Here is a 15,908-nt window from a genome sequence, read left to right on the forward strand (position 1 = left end):
GTGCTTGCACGTGTGCATTGTGTCAATCAATAAAAGGTGTATATGAAAGAAATACTTTGTCAGAAAATAGCAGTTGAAGTTAAAATAAATGTGACACTTGTTTAAATAGTGAAAATGAATGTTATTATCTTCTCCGGGCCAAAAATACCCCTCTCATCCCAAAGTTTTCAAATATACCCCTCATTTGTTATTTGTTATTTTCCATCATTTAAACTCCGACTTAACTAAATTTCTTTCCTTTAGGTCTCCAAACTTGTTATCTTTGGGTTTAAATTGGGAACAGGTGTTTAAAAAATGATTTTGGGTTATTTTGGGGGATAATTTCCATCAAGACAGGGGTATATTTGAAAACTTTAAGGATGAGAGGGGTATTTTTGAAAAAAATTTCCTTTCTAAGCTTCATTTGGTGTAATAGTCCCACCCCCAGTAAGGGGATAGTCAGAAGGGACCCGATTTGAGGGGCGATCCATTTTTGGCTATACATACATTTCACAAATAAATTGTCCAAGATTAATTATTTTAGATGTCTCTTCACAATAATATCAACACCTTCTGAATATGTAAAGGTGATAGAATCTGCGTGAGTCCCGTTTGTTAAGAGCGCTTTACACCCCAAAAGTTGGACTCTTAGGCATAAATTCGGATTTAGTCGAATCATAATGTGGATAACGAACACCGCATGAAAAACAAAAAACAAAAAAAAAAAAAAGTGAGAAGATTAATACAATTAATACATCACAGTCGTGCCATGGAATGTTGATAGTCTGAAGCCCAAAAGACTTCTAGTAGGCGAAGAACGGAAAAATGGAGCCCAAATTAGGCTTGTGTAAGGCCAAATAGGTATTGGATTTTGTAAATCTTATTTGATTTGGTTTCGTAGTTGATATTGGTTTGGGGTCGCCCCAAAAAGCTATTATAAATATCTACTACTAATATATAAGTGGGAATAACCAGACAGCTGAGGGTCAATATGCCTGCCTGGCATGAAAGTAATTGGGGAATTAGCTAAAGTTGTTGCTAAGGATAATTGTAAATTGAGCTTTCAACAATTGTATCTTTTTGTCAACTGACGGAAAAACCAACTGCTTACATGGGCTCTTTTCTACTTTTTTATAATTTCGTAATGTCTTTTGGCTACGTACACTCCTATTTTTGCAAGTTAGATTTTGCCCTTAGTTGTCCATCTTATTAAATCCCTTTGTATAATTTCGTAAATGAAACCACAGTACATCCCCTTTTTATATCATAAGCTGACAGGTACTCCATTAGAGTAGCTGACGTGCAATTAGAAGGACTGACACTTGGAAATTTTCCACATCATGCTTTCTTTTTAGGTGTTTGGTTGCAGAGGCCCAACAAGCCTTGAATTTTGTTCATAAAGCATCCTTGCTCTAAATATAACATAATTTTCCTAATGAATAATTTTAGAATTATAATTTTAAAAGTTTAAAATCATTTTTACGCCTTCACAAGTTTGCTGCATCTCTTACTTTTCATCTGCTCATTACGAATTTACTGAAATCCAATAGCCTCTATCCATATCTTGTATATATGTATGTATTCAAAAATTTACTAAGTATTTGATTAAGAAATCAATTATTATTACAGATTAACTTAAGATTAATAGAAATACATAAACTTTAAATCTTGAATTTCCTCTATGTACACATATCTATATTTAAGAAGTAGCTTTAACGAAAGTATAATATTGCTATAGTCGCAGAAGAAAGCATAGATAACAGTTGAATCCATGCTTAGACACTACATGAAATAAATAAGAGTTGTGATTTCTATATTTAAAATGTTTCGAGAATCATGAAGTAATATTTTTTAGAAAATTTATAATAATTCTTCCAGCTTGACTAAGAAAATGGGGAAAAAGTCATTCCTTAACATGCATTTTCCGAGAAAATAGGCGGTCTTACAGTACGGAAAAATTGTTTATTCGATTTCTAATAGGAGTATATCATTTTTAGGACATCTACAAATATTTTTTTGGATTATCAAAAGTTTAAACTTTTGTGTTTTAAATTCTATGTTATGTTTATTCATCTATTAACTTTATTAAATTTGTCATACAACAATGCGTATAACGTGAAATATTTTGACGTATCTTATATGCTATTTTGGAAATGAAAAGAAAAAAAAATTGAAGTAAGATAATTAATTCTAACTTTTTTTAAATTTTAAATATATCTGCATGATTTAATTTGGAAAAACAATTGCGGACATCATATTGCAGTATCATGATATAATCTCATCTATTGTAACTGTTATCTTTATTCATTTGCCAAACAATAGATTAATCAATAATTGATTTTAGTTTAGAAATGATGGTATGTATCACAATTCATGCATTTGGAGAAGGTCAAATTGAGGGTCAAGAAATTTTTGATAGATTATCCTCTAGATACTCCTCTAAAGAGCAGGTGCGGATGTGCGGTGTTTAAGAAAGAAATAATTTTGTTTTAAAATTTTATGATCTTAAACATGTCATAACATTTGAATTTAGCTCCTTTCCATTACACTTTCTCGGATCTCCATTTCCTGAAGTGCATGCTTAGATGAGTGACACTTGTCTGTTTTAAACTTCAAAGGCTTATATTAAGTTGACTTAAACAACATTCTAACCATAGTTAAGGACTTATCTTAGCAAGTACTTGCTAACTTTGGTAAGAAAATCTCAACTCCCACAAATCTTGGCAACCATTAACGGCATTATTTCCATTTTATTTTACTTTCAGTTTATATTATTTTTTATTACTTTCCCGACTTTGTCATCTTCTTTGCCTCTTTTTAACTAACCTTCTGATTAATATTCTTATATCGTGCAAGCATGTAACACGTAAGGAGCACCAGTACACTTTGGTTGAACGGGCAGATGATTTTATCCCACTATAAAACTGTTTATAAAATAAATTCTTTATTGACATTTGAAACCGTCCTTTTGTTTCTTTTGCTCATAAACCACCGGACTTTCCGATAAATTAAGCTTATAAAATTAGTAAGAAACCTTCAAATAAGTAATACTATATTTTGATTTTAGTTACAGAGGTAAGTTGCCAAAAGAAATTTGGGAGATAATGTCGTATTTATGATTAATAGGAAAAAAATGTATGATTATTATTAACGTACAAGATCTCATTTCATTAAGAAATTATATATCTAGATGTCAAAAATTATAATTGAAAATAATGATATTAATGTGTTTCTAAATTTTTTGAAAATAATGATATTAAGTTAAGATTATCCTCAAGAGTAATTTTTTAAGATAAATCCTTAACTATGGTTAGAATGTTTGTTAACTATGGTCATTTAGAACGTCAATCATTGTTTATTGGAGAGAAATATCATGGAGAGGAATCAAATCAATAACAAGTCATATAACTTTTGAAACTTGTAATTTTAAAACTTTATAACAATAAAAGTTTCTTAATCATCGGTATAAGTTAGTTTTTTTTTCGCATAAATTAAGCATGATCCACATTTTGTTTTACGGAGAAATTGGAGAGAAATATAATGGAGAAGAATCAAATCAATAACAGTTCATTTTGTATTTATCTTTTAAAAACTTTAACAAATTATCATCAATTTTACAAGTTTTTCTGATTGGTTTGATATGTGCAATTATAATACCTGGTTTGTTATTTTTGTGAAAACTTTTGTCCTTTGTCAATAATTTTAAATACATGTATAACTTGCCACGTTTTGCTATATTTATAATGTGGTTTATATTTGTTAATAGCCAATATATATATAGTAAAATTAACTTATCTAGTTTCCTATCATTTTATACCTTTTAAAAATTACCAGCAAATTAAGATATTTTTTCTGGTGTATTTGATGTATAAATACAAGCAACACGAAAGAAAAATAAAAAATATTTGATTTAAATAATGGGATCAATTAATTAGCTATTAATAAATTAAAAAGATTACCTTTCCATAACCATTTTCTATTTCTCCATCCAATCTTTAACATTCAAACATAAAAAACAAAAAATTCAAAATTTGAAAACATTCAACAAATACCAATATATTTGAAGTTTTCAATATTGATCTTGATTTACCCATGTATTTGATAGCATAACTAATGTATTTAAAGTTTTCAATCAAACCCATGTATTTTATATTAAATCATGTATTTGTGTGATTAACAAATCACCCATGTATTTTACGGTTAATGTATTTGAAGTTTTCCCGTATTTATAGCATAACCAATGTATTTGAAGTTACCAATCAAACATATATTTTTATATTAAATCGATACATCACATATATTTGATGGATTAATTTGCTTGAGTGCATATGTATGTGAAATTAATTTGAACAAACACACAAAAATGTAGAAAAACTTACGTTTTGCTATATTTATATATATATATATATATACTAGTTGGAACATCATTCACATAAAAAAAAAAAAAAAAAAAAAAATAACCATGTTTAATAGAAAATATGATAGAGAGAGAATTTTTTAGGGATTGGTGCGAAATGGGGAGAGTGATTTCGAAAAACGAAAAATTGATAAAATCCATTAAAAGGGGGATATGAGATTGGGGAAAATCGCAGAATTAATTCGGTAGTTAATTCACTAATTATCTTTTCGTAATTTTTCCATATATATATATCTTCTGTAATAGAAAACATATTATTGAAATAAAAAGCAGAATATATAGTTGCATAGTAAGTATATAGTTTAGTAAAAAGCTAACCTGACTAATATGCTTAACTGTAAGGATAGCGTATCATATCAAATGGCATTTGTTGTTTTGCGTGTTCATTTCTTTAAGAAAAGTAAATTTAGGCTATGCTTGAAAACTTGTACCGATTTGTGTAGAATTTGGAAAATAAAATTTGAAACATGTCATATAAATTTATACGATTATAAATTATCTCATTAAGAATAAAATAAAATTTTGAAAATAAATTATTTCTACATATGAAAGAGTGATGTTTTCATCAAAATTTTATTCATTTTAGTAATGAGTCGTTGGGCCCATGCTAGGCACGGGCGCTACTCCACTCTAGTATTTTCTCTCATCTAACCTCTTAATATGTAGAAAATACGAAAAAAAAAGTTGAACCAAACTAACACAAAAAAAAAAAAAAAAAAAAGTAGTTTTCACGCACTAATTTAGTGCGTGAAAGGACCAAACTGCAAAAACATTTCTTTCACACAAAATGAAAGAGATAGCATATCCAAAAAAGAGGTCAATTAGTTATTTGACACCTTGCAGTGCAATAGGAAAAGTACTCTTTATCCAAAAAGAGGTCATTTTGCCAATAGTTACTATGTACAAGTTGCTAAATTTTTTCTTTGTACACGTCATAACCTAATTATATTTAATTAATCTTAATATTAAATAGACTAATTTTACTCAATAGCTTACCATTTTGGGTTTGGAAAATAATATTTCAAATGTTAAAAAGTAGTAACTTTTAATTATGAAGAACTATTATAGAGAAATGAATAAATCTCATCTTAAGCCCTAATATTATCAAATAAGAAGATAATAACTTATTTAATTTTTGCATGAAATGAACAAAAAAAAAAAAAAACTTTGAATTAACATGGTTTTCAAAACTTTGAAATATCATATGACCTATAAACTATATTATCATTCGAAGTTGTTACTTTTTAATTTTCAATTAACATTTGGGACTAATCTTTTAAGTTTTAATTTTTAACTCATACTTTAATAATGTCGTGATCATTTTGTTACTTGTGTAGTTATTAGTCATTTTATCTCAATCTAAGGCCTGGTAGTTAGTTTGAAAATTAAAAAGTAACAACTTCGAATGATAATATAGTTTATAGGTTATGTGATATTTCAAAGTTTTGAAAACCACCCGAAATGTTAATTCAAAGTTTTTTTTTTTCATTTCTAAAAATTAAATAAGTTATTATCTTCTTATTTGATAATACTGTGAAGATGAGATTTCTCTTGTTCTTCATAATTAAAGTTACTACTTTTTAACCCCAACTTGTACATAGTAATTATGCAATGGCAAAAAACTCTTTGGTCAAATAACTAGTTGACCTCTTTTTGGATCCAAAAAGAGTACTTTATCCTATGCAGAGTTTGCAATTCTGTGGGGCTCACTCACCCACAAATTTTGTGCGTGGATTTTTTTTTTTTTTTGTGTGTGTTATTTTGGTTCAACCATTTTTTTTTTTACTACAAAAGTCACGGATTAACCACTAATGTGTGTGGTTTTGGCAGTGGATTTGTGTCCCTATTTTATTAATTTATAGAACTCAATAATTATTCTAATGCCTCTAGTACTCTACTGCTTAATTTGTTTTGATTTGCATGTGCAATCTTGCCTGCTAAGAAATTACTCTTAATTTCAGAGGAACAATGAATATGAACTGCGCCAAAGTCGTGAGAATAGACAAGGAGTAGAATAATTACAGCATATGTTTTTGAGCAAAGTTCCTCCATTGACTTCCACCTTACATTAGAAAAATGAACCGTTTACTCTATACTCGCCAAAGAAACCTCAATTGAAGCCACTTTATATTGGGTTGGTATGAAAATCCTATGACAAGAAAACAATGATACGACCACTTTTGGTTGAGCAAACATTATAGTAGTTCTGTAAGACATATATTGCTAGCACAACCAAACAATGGTACCTATGAGAATTGACAAACTCATTCATATCAACATTTTGGAAGACATTTATTCGTCCGATCATTGAGTGTAATTTCCTGCATTATATACGGCAAATTATGTGAAATGTTTTTTAAAATGAAAAGAAAGACTTATTAAAATTTGTGGTTAAAATAAGTTAGAGATATTTATGTGGCTAAAATTAAAATAGAAAGTTCAAAATCAAATTATTACTAAATATAGAAAGATTCAACTGGGACGGGGGAGTATCAAATTCATGAAAAATCCCGCATTGAAATCAGACTTGAGAAAGTAAAAAGGAAAAGATTAGACATTTTACCGAATATTTACCTAAATCGAACATTTCATGCTTCACATGAATAAATTAAATAATAACATTATCTATCCACAAACCCATAAATTAAAATCTACAGGAAAATAAAAAATCAAACAAGTCACAAAAAAAAAGGAGAAGGTGCTCAGTGGATTAAGAATGGATAGTGAGTTTATCCTCATATACCATCAGATTAACGAGATTATTCAACAACCTCATCATCACACCTCCATTTTTTTTTTTTCGTTAAGGGATGAAAAATTAAAGACTAGATTTAAAGCTAAGATTAAAAGTTGTACCCAATATTACCTAAGCAAAAACAAGAGGTGCTCAGTGGATTAAGAATGGATAGAAAGATTTTCCTCAGAAATAATCAGATTAACGAGATTAATTCAATAGCCTCATCATTGCACCTCTTTCATAATCAAAAATTATGAAAAACACATAAACACAAGAAAGAGAAAATGAAACCCTAAATGTAAAGTTTAAAGAGACTGCGCCGAAACAGAGTCAATAATATAGTCAGGTTAGGGTTTTCTCCTAAAATTTATAGAAGATGGCGGGTGTTAATTGACACAATTGCCCTCTCTGTTACTTCTTCATTCGGTAAGGCCTCAATAGTATGGGCTTTTGCTGTAAATATCATCTTTTAAGGAGCCCATTGACCCTCAGACGCATTTTCTCTTTCTTGTGTTTACACCGATTGAATAACAAGTTTTTACACCGATTGACCCTCAGACGCATTGGTCTTTAATTTATGACCCTCATATCTAGGGGTGGGCATAAACACCGAAAACCGAAAATTCCGACCAAACCGAATTAACTTGGTTTTTCAGTTTCGGTTTTTTCGGTATTTCGGTTCAGTTTCAGTTTTTTTTAATAACAAATTCGGTGTTTGGTTCCGGTTCTTCGGTTTTTCGGTTAAACCGAAAATTTACTAAATATTTTTTACACCCCTCAGATCACTCAGCCCACTCCACTCTTCAGGCCCAAATTAATATATCCAACTAATCCAAGCCCATCCCTAACTGACCTAAATTAATATATCCAAGGATCCAAAACCAAAAAAACAAACGCAATTGTCCCAGTTGCAAGCTCCTTTGCAAGACTGCGATATTTCCTCGGAGAAGTAGCTTCATAGATAAAGAAAGAAGCAGTAACAACAAGTCCAATTGCAAGCATAAACACAGCTAGGGTTGGGTACCACGCATCAGCTACTGGACTCGAAATTGATTTTGCTGATTGAGCCATTTTTTTGAAGAAATTTGAGAGCAAATTAGATGATCTTAGATATGGACTTAAAACTGTTTTGGAAGTCTCTTTAGTGTAGGAAAAGAAATTATAACAAACAAAATTGAATCTTTTATGTAACTAGCAAAAGGAATTATTTCATGTACTCATTTTGATGTTAAATGTTTATGGTTACTCAGGAAGTAAACATGTGTCCCTGCAATGCTCAAGAACCTTTAGTGGATTAACGGATTTGTTATTCAACAGAAGGTATGTTATTGTCTAGTAGTTGAATGCCATTTCCATGAACAAACTTCCTCTATCCATTTGTTATTCAACTCCATCATTTACATCATCCAGAAGTTACAGTGGTGCTACCAACATAGCATGAACATAGCTAAGTATATCATGTTGTGATCATTCTCTTATGCTGTCTACATAGTTAAGCCTTGAAGCGAGGCGCAAAACATGTCGATGAATTGAAATAGACCATTTTGAATTAAAAAAACATAAAATAGCTCACTTTTAATTAAAAAGAAAGTCCATTTTGCTAGCAGAAAACCGAATTAAAAAAAACGAAACCGAACCGAACCGAATTAATTCTATGCGGTGTTTGGTCTCCACTTTCAAAAAATCGAAACCGAAAAAACCGAACCGAAGTTTGAAAAACCGAACCGAAGAACTGAACGCCCACCCCTACTCATATGTGTGATCTTTAATTTTTGTGTTTGGTACTCATTTAATGTAAATTTTGCTAAGCGAATTCTAAATTTATGTCAGGCCAAAAGTGGTGAAGGGAAAAAATTAAAAACCACCCAAAATAGAAGCATTTGTGCGAATGACCCTCAGAATAATCTCAAGCACCAGAGAGGCCCGCTGTGTCTAATGTTTGCTCATAATAATTAGAAAATTACATTTTCGGATAGTGTTAGAGTCCGGGTTTAATATTTACTCATATATTTCTCAACCTTACAAGTAAAACATTAGACTATCATCTAACATATTCAATAACTTATGAAATTTAAGATTGTGATCTAATGTTTTCTAATGAGATTTTCAATTTGGTCAAAAAGAATTTTTAAACCGTGATTTCAAAGGTTCGATTTGTAAAAAGAATAAAAATAAAATGTCATTAACTAAATAACTGTTGCAAAAATGGACAACCGGTAAAAAATCCTGATCAAAGAATAGTAGAGAAAGTTTTTTTTTTTTTTTGAAAAAAAGAACAAAACGAAGTGGTCCACCCCAGGCATAAAATGTGAGTATGGCACTATGTGATTGGGGAGACTTTCTACAGCCAGAATTAGAATATTGTTAAATGGTAAGCTTGTTTTCCGGTAAAAATTGATGTACCAGGACTAGAGATTTATTTTTATAGGGTTTGAAGACAAGTGAGTTGTATCCGATCCCGGGAACTCCTCTAAAAGCTAGAAATTAGAGTAAATAAAGGATACATTGAAGATGATAAAAATGAGTACGAATCCACAAAATTAGTATCTCATCCCACCAATGGTGTTCTTTTCAAAACTTAATGGAGATAGCAATATTCTAGGGTTACAAAGTGTGAGATGGAGTGCGCCCCTCACTTCCTTTCCCCCCTAACTACTCTTATACAAGCCAACATGAGACTGCGCTCTGATCAAGATTGATTGACATGATCAGAGTTGGTGGGAACGGAAAACAGCCGTGTGGATCCTCCGGCCTCATCGGTCACCCGGATATCTGTATGCACCCGGGTATATGTTTTTGCCCCATACAAAGCTGAGTTTTTGTTTTCAAACTAACTGGTTATCAGTTTTATTATTAAGCAATTACATCATGCATATCATCATTCTGTTGATTCAATAACAAGTGAAACGTTAGCGTGTCTGCTGATACGGTTGGTAATAAAATCTTCCATCAACGCGCAGACTGTTTTCATGCCATGGCAGTATCGCTGTTCCAACTCTTACTCTTTTTAATTCAATTCTTCCAACAACTTTAACAATTATTAATACTACTATCAACGACTAGAATTCATCAATGAACAGCTGCTCCGGCATTGCAGGAGATTGGTTAACCAGCTTTCTTGAATATGACAATTCATAGCTAAGAATGTTTCAACCATCAAGTTAATTAAGTTGAGCAAGATGGACTTTGCGACTTAACAATATCTCAAATTATCTTCTTTTTATATCGCTTTATTAACTACACTTCAATCTCAAACAAAACTACAGAAATTCTCTGCAACCATTTCGTTCTCTTTGGTCCCAAACTATATATTCCTTGCTTGTAAACGCAAAATAGTAGTTTGGACAAATTAAAAATTCTCTAAATCTTAGGTCAACATTATTTTTTTCTTCAACATGAAACGTTAGCTGCAAGTTGGTGACTACACCTATTCATATCCCTTCTAATAAAAGAAAACTCCACAGCATCCACGTTAAAATATGCTCAATGTAAAACTCGACAAATTATTTGAATCTCACATGAAACGGAACATTCTTCAGCAGAGCTAGTCTACATTGAAGTAAGGGATTCATCTAAACCACGTTCACCAGGAATATTTGCTCAACCTATGCATGTAAAAACATATAGTAGTATTATATGTGTTAAAATGGATAAATTGACTATAAATTATAGCCGAGCTTTTCCAATTTAAGAGTCTTATTTCCTGTTTAATTTTTTTTCAAAAAGAATGTTACTTTTTATGTTTACTTGGCATGTTTAAGATCACAAGATTCAAAGATTATTTTAGCACATCTTTAATTTAAAAGTCTCAATTACTTTCTTAAACTTTGTGCTAAATCAAAATAAGATGGATAAAATGAAATAGAGGGAGTATATACTGCCCCTTGAATGGATGAAAAAGTGCAGTGAATTGGCAAATGAGATTCAAACTCCTGCCTTAAATCCTCGCTTCATCTTCTATGCCTACTTATAATTTGAATAATAGAAAATTACCTTACAAAATCTCATACATTTTGTTACAAATCTCATGTGTATTTTTAATCGATCTTTTATGAAATTAAAAGAGTCATATAACAAAAATAACATGTACTAAGATACTACAAACCCACATCGATCTACCCCGCCTTAGTTCACGCGTAGAGTAGCAAAGCTAACAATGGAACTGAAACAAGTTGTTTATATTATACTCCACTAATTTTGAATGCATGCCATGGTTACGTGAAGGATGAACAACTTAGACCTTAATCAATCAGCAAATTTAAAAGTCAGCCACCAATCCTTTGACCTTAATTCCCGGCGGCCGTTCATTTAGGAATTAAGAAACCTTCTTTATAAAGCTTAGCCATGGGTGTGCTTTTATGGACATTGTACCTTTACTTCACCAGCTTAAAATATTTTTTAATAAATTTACTATTAACTTTAATCTCCGCACCCCCATCGAGACAGTGTTTGATAATTTATTGCACATGGATGCTGCTTTATTGATAATCCATTTTCATGTTATATTAGTTTTCCTCATTTGTTGTTGTAATACTTCAAGTTTAACCATGGCTGGCAATAACTCTAGTTCAGGAGGACCTACGAATTTTTCCACGGCAATTCTAATTAGAGTGGACCAATCAGGTCATGGAGATTTCAAGAAAATTCAAGATGCTGTTGATGCTGTTCCATCGAATAATTCTGAATTATTCTTCATTTGGGTTAAGCCTGGGACTTACAGGTTTGTGTTTATCATCATTTTGCATGGAGAGAATGATCGAGAGCGATTTGAAAAACTTATAAGCTGGTCAAACCAGCTAATTATAAGTATATGTTGACTTTTTTACAATTTTGATAAACACTAAAATGCTTATAAGCAGAACTATGTCTAAAGCCATAAATTTATCGTCAGCAATTTATAAGTTTAATATAAGCGTTTTATTAAATACTTTACTATTTTACTCCTTATATTATTTGTAATTTTCAAAATACCCTTCCTAGCCCAGGATGACACTCTTAATTTCTTCTCCATTCCATTTCTGTTGTTCGCCATTTCTCATGTTATTGTTTTTAATTTATTTTTTTTTGGTGAAAACTTAAGTATCTGCTTATTTATAAAATTAATTTCAACTCCTAAAAATGATTATTACTATTTGATTCTTATTAGTTTATTTAATCAGATCGCTTCTCATTGATCTTCTATTCTTTTCAATTTGTATTGATCAGGGAGAAGGTTGTAGTGCCAGCTGATAAGCCATTTATAACGTTGAGTGGAACTGAGGCTTCTAACACCATAATTACATCGAGTGACGGTGGAGATATTGTTGTTTCTCCTACACTAACTGTGTTAGCCTCCGATTTTGTTGCAAGATATCTAACAATTCAGGTGAACATGTAAATAATTAATGGTCACTATTAGCATCTATATATTTTTTCCAATTAATTCTAAGTCTGGTGATGAACTTTCATCATGTAGAATTCATTCGGAACGAGTGGCAAAGCTGTGGCACTAAAGGTTAAAGGAGACAGAGTTGCATTCTATGGTTGTAGAATTCTATCGTACCAAGACACTTTGTTAGACGATGCTGGCAGGCATTATTACAGTAATTGTTACATTGAAGGTGCCGTGGATTTTATTTTCGGAAACGCAGCTTCTCTCTATGAAGTAAGTTCTCATAATTCAACAATTATCATTTGATTTAACATCAAACTAACAATATACAATATCCATGTAGTTTAACATGTTAATGTAAATAGGTTACCATTTTATTCGTGTAACTAACGTATATTTCCATAGACATTTACATGTATGGCGGAGCCACCTTAGGCCAAGCGGTGTCACTCAACACCACTTGGTTAGAAAAATTTGCATTATATGTTATGCAAAAACAAAATAAAATGTCTACATAACATGAGTTTTTTCTTCCCATCAATCTACATAATATGAATTGAGTCTACCAGAGAATGGATACTTTTCCGTCCAACTGGTCAAACGCATTACTATGTTGAGGGATCGAGCCTAAGGTTAGAGTTGTCTGTTTCAAAATTTTGAGCCTCATTTCTAAAAAGTGAGGCTATAAATAATCGAACGCTAATCTCGTACTTGACTTGTGTATTTTAATAAGGTTTAAAGTTTATCTTTTTAATATGATATCGATATAATAATTTGTTTATTCATTCGCTTTTTAGACGTGATATTGATCACGTACAAAAACATCCGTGAACATCACTATTAGTTGATAGTGCATATAACTTGAACTCATTAGTACCATTTAATTTTAGAGTAAATTATACTTATTTGTGTACAGGGGCGGATCCACCCTTTAGGGTGGGGGTGGCATGGTACCCTCAGATTGATAAATTTTTTATATACCTATGTTGCAATTTGCTTAAATTAGATTAAATATTTGATCCTGCCACTCCAGTCGCAAATTAGACAAAGGTGTCATTGCTAGTAGACACAAGTTTAAATCTATCTTGAACATTTCCGACTCCCGCTTTTCTTGTGCTTTTTAGTTCCTTGTACGAAGAATTCCCTTTCGCCTCTCCCAATTTTCTATTTATCTTTTTTATTATTTATATTATCTTTCCTCCATTCTATTATTTTATCTGTGATCTCTAGCGAGAACACACAAATAGAAACTTCAAAATCTCTTAAATTAAGCATTTTTCTTAATCTCAAATCGGTGAGTATTTAAATTGAAAAACTTGGGTCTCAATGGAAATTTTGGATTGAGATCAAAATTCAATTTATTTTTATTTTTTATAATTTGTTTTGTTTATTACTCCCTCCGTCCATGTTTACTTGTCTTTAACTTGGGACACTCTTAATAAGCAATAAATAAAATGAGAAATGAATTGGAGTACTTAATAATAAGGGTAAAATAGGTATAAAATAGTAAATTATGTCTTGGTTTTTCAAACTATACAACTTACAGGTAAAAGTGGACATATATTTTTAGTATAGTGGACACAAATAAAAATGAACGGAGGGAGTGTATTATAAAAAATTGTGTTATTCTATAATTGTTAAATTTAATTTAAATCACTTTACGACTTAAATTGTGATGGAAATTTCACAAGCATTGCTTAGAAAAACATGAAATTTATGATTTATTTTTGAGAACTTGTAGTTTATCTACTTCTACATTTACTTATGGGGTGTAATTATCAATTGAAGAGTTTTTCTATTATTTTTCTTATTTTGATTGGTGTAATTCCCTTATTGAAGATGTTATTTTACTTGTGCAAGTTCATTTTATAATATACATAAAAGATGCAAGTCCCTCGGTGAAAATGTTGATTTTACCTTGTTGTTAATGAGTGTGATTCCTTGTTTAAGATGTTAATTATGTTCGTTTCTTGATTTTTGAGATGTAATTTTCATATTTATAAATAAAAAAAGCCGATTAAATTGACCTGAATAAATTAAAAAAAGATGGACCCGACCCAACACGTTCCTAACAAGATGTACATTGAAGAAAATTATGGCACCCGGCACCTTCAAATCCTAGATCCGCCTCTGTTTGTGCAGTACTAATTTATTTGCAAAATTTTGGCAGAGGTGCCACATTCATTCAGTTGCAGCAGGAGCAATCACTGCTCAAAACAGAGAGTCCCCATTAGAAAATACAGGATTTACTTTTTTGGGTTGCAAGATAACAGGGACAGGAGGGAACACTACACTAGGAAGGCCATGGGGTTCATACTCTAGGGTGATTTTTGCCTATACATTTATGTCCAGTATCATACAGCCAGAGGGATGGAATGATTGGGGAGATTCTACCAAGCAAAGGTAACATTTTTATTCACTGAATCTCAGTGTCTTTGAGATAAATATTGCAAAGTATCTATATCACGAAAAGGAACCAACGTCATAAAATTATTTTTTGTAATGAAAAATAATTAGTGACACTATGTGGCATATCATGAACTTTTTGTTAGGCTAAAGCAGTTCAAGAATACTCTTAATACAATGTGATATTGTTCGCTTTAAGTCAAGCCGCACGATTTTCTCAAGGGCCTCACCCCAGAATCAAAAATTTTATAAGTAGCTCTTTTTTCCTTTTCAGCTATCAATGTGTTCACACTAATGCCTAGTGTCAACCCTATATAATTCAATTTAATTTTTAGTGGTTCAACCAAACTAATTATTTTGATCGATAATATATTTTACGGATTCGACATAATTCAATATTTTTTATTCAAACTCTGTATACGTATAACTAATCTATCCTAAATCCAGTAATAAAAAAGGGTTGTGAGTTCATAATACATAAATTTAAAATTCTGAATCTGACACTGTATTTGGCCCTTATAATTTGTTTCTATATTTGTGGCAGCACTGCATATTATGGTGAATACAAGTGTTATGGACCAGGGGCTAATAGATCAAATAGAGTGGGTTGGTCACGTAGCCTATCGAATGAGGAAGCCGCACCATTTCTGACCAAGAATATGATCAGTGGGCGAAGTTGGTTAAGGCCCGCACCAACCCATTTCAAGAAATCAAGCTCAACCAATATTGTCGCACCTACTGGGGAAAATTAAATTCAATTATTCTAATTATATAGTTATTCTTTATTTATTATGTTACTTTCTTGAGGCCATATTTGTAGTATATTCACAATGTAAATAGTTAAATATGATTATCTACTGTATTAAATGGTTATCCAATTTCAGGAATTGCAATTTCGTAGATGGTCCTATTGAAATTAAGAGGGACTGTCACTTCTACATTACATCATTACGTTAATCTAAGTAGGCACCTACACTTGATGCCGGTAAGTTTTATCC

General features: G+C 31.2%; 1 protein-coding gene and 2 non-coding genes across 3 annotated transcripts; 1 reads left to right on the plus strand and 2 right to left on the minus strand.

Moving 5' to 3' along the window:
* Nucleotides 1-7,096: 7,096 nt before the first annotated feature.
* Nucleotides 7,097-7,179, minus strand: LOC132065886 (small nucleolar RNA U30). The gene has a single exon (XR_009416848.1). It is a non-coding gene; the product is annotated as a small nucleolar RNA U30 (small nucleolar RNA).
* A 102-nt stretch (nucleotides 7,180-7,281) lies between these two features.
* On the minus strand, nucleotides 7,282-7,365 carry LOC132065885 (small nucleolar RNA U30). Its single transcript, XR_009416847.1, has one exon. It is a non-coding gene; the product is annotated as a small nucleolar RNA U30 (small nucleolar RNA).
* Nucleotides 7,366-11,518: 4,153 nt separating this feature from the next.
* Nucleotides 11,519-15,848, plus strand: LOC132062838 (putative pectinesterase 11). Its single transcript, XM_059455315.1, has 5 exons — nucleotides 11,519-11,853; nucleotides 12,339-12,498; nucleotides 12,589-12,777; nucleotides 14,675-14,907; nucleotides 15,455-15,848. Exons 1-5 carry the CDS (start codon nucleotides 11,600-11,602, stop codon nucleotides 15,660-15,662), a joined length of 1,044 nt encoding a protein of 347 aa, XP_059311298.1. The 5' UTR covers nucleotides 11,519-11,599; the 3' UTR covers nucleotides 15,663-15,848.
* Nucleotides 15,849-15,908: the final 60 nt, after the last annotated feature.

The sequence above is a fragment of the Lycium ferocissimum genome, chromosome 7 (genome assembly GCF_029784015.1).
Source record: "Lycium ferocissimum isolate CSIRO_LF1 chromosome 7, AGI_CSIRO_Lferr_CH_V1, whole genome shotgun sequence".
Classification (NCBI taxonomy): domain Eukaryota; kingdom Viridiplantae; phylum Streptophyta; class Magnoliopsida; order Solanales; family Solanaceae; genus Lycium; species Lycium ferocissimum.

Bases quoted from the DNA above. Each gene is read 5' to 3' on its own strand.
- LOC132062838 (XM_059455315.1), top strand. From the start codon at position 11,600: ATGGATGCTGCTTTATTGATAATCCATTTTCATGTTATATTAGTTTTC. The intron at 11,854-12,338 runs GTTTGTGTTTAT...TGTATTGATCAG, and splicing joins GTTAAGCCTGGGACTTACAG to GGAGAAGGTTGTAGTGCCAG. The intron at 14,908-15,454 runs GTAACATTTTTA...TATTTGTGGCAG, and splicing joins GGAGATTCTACCAAGCAAAG to CACTGCATATTATGGTGAAT.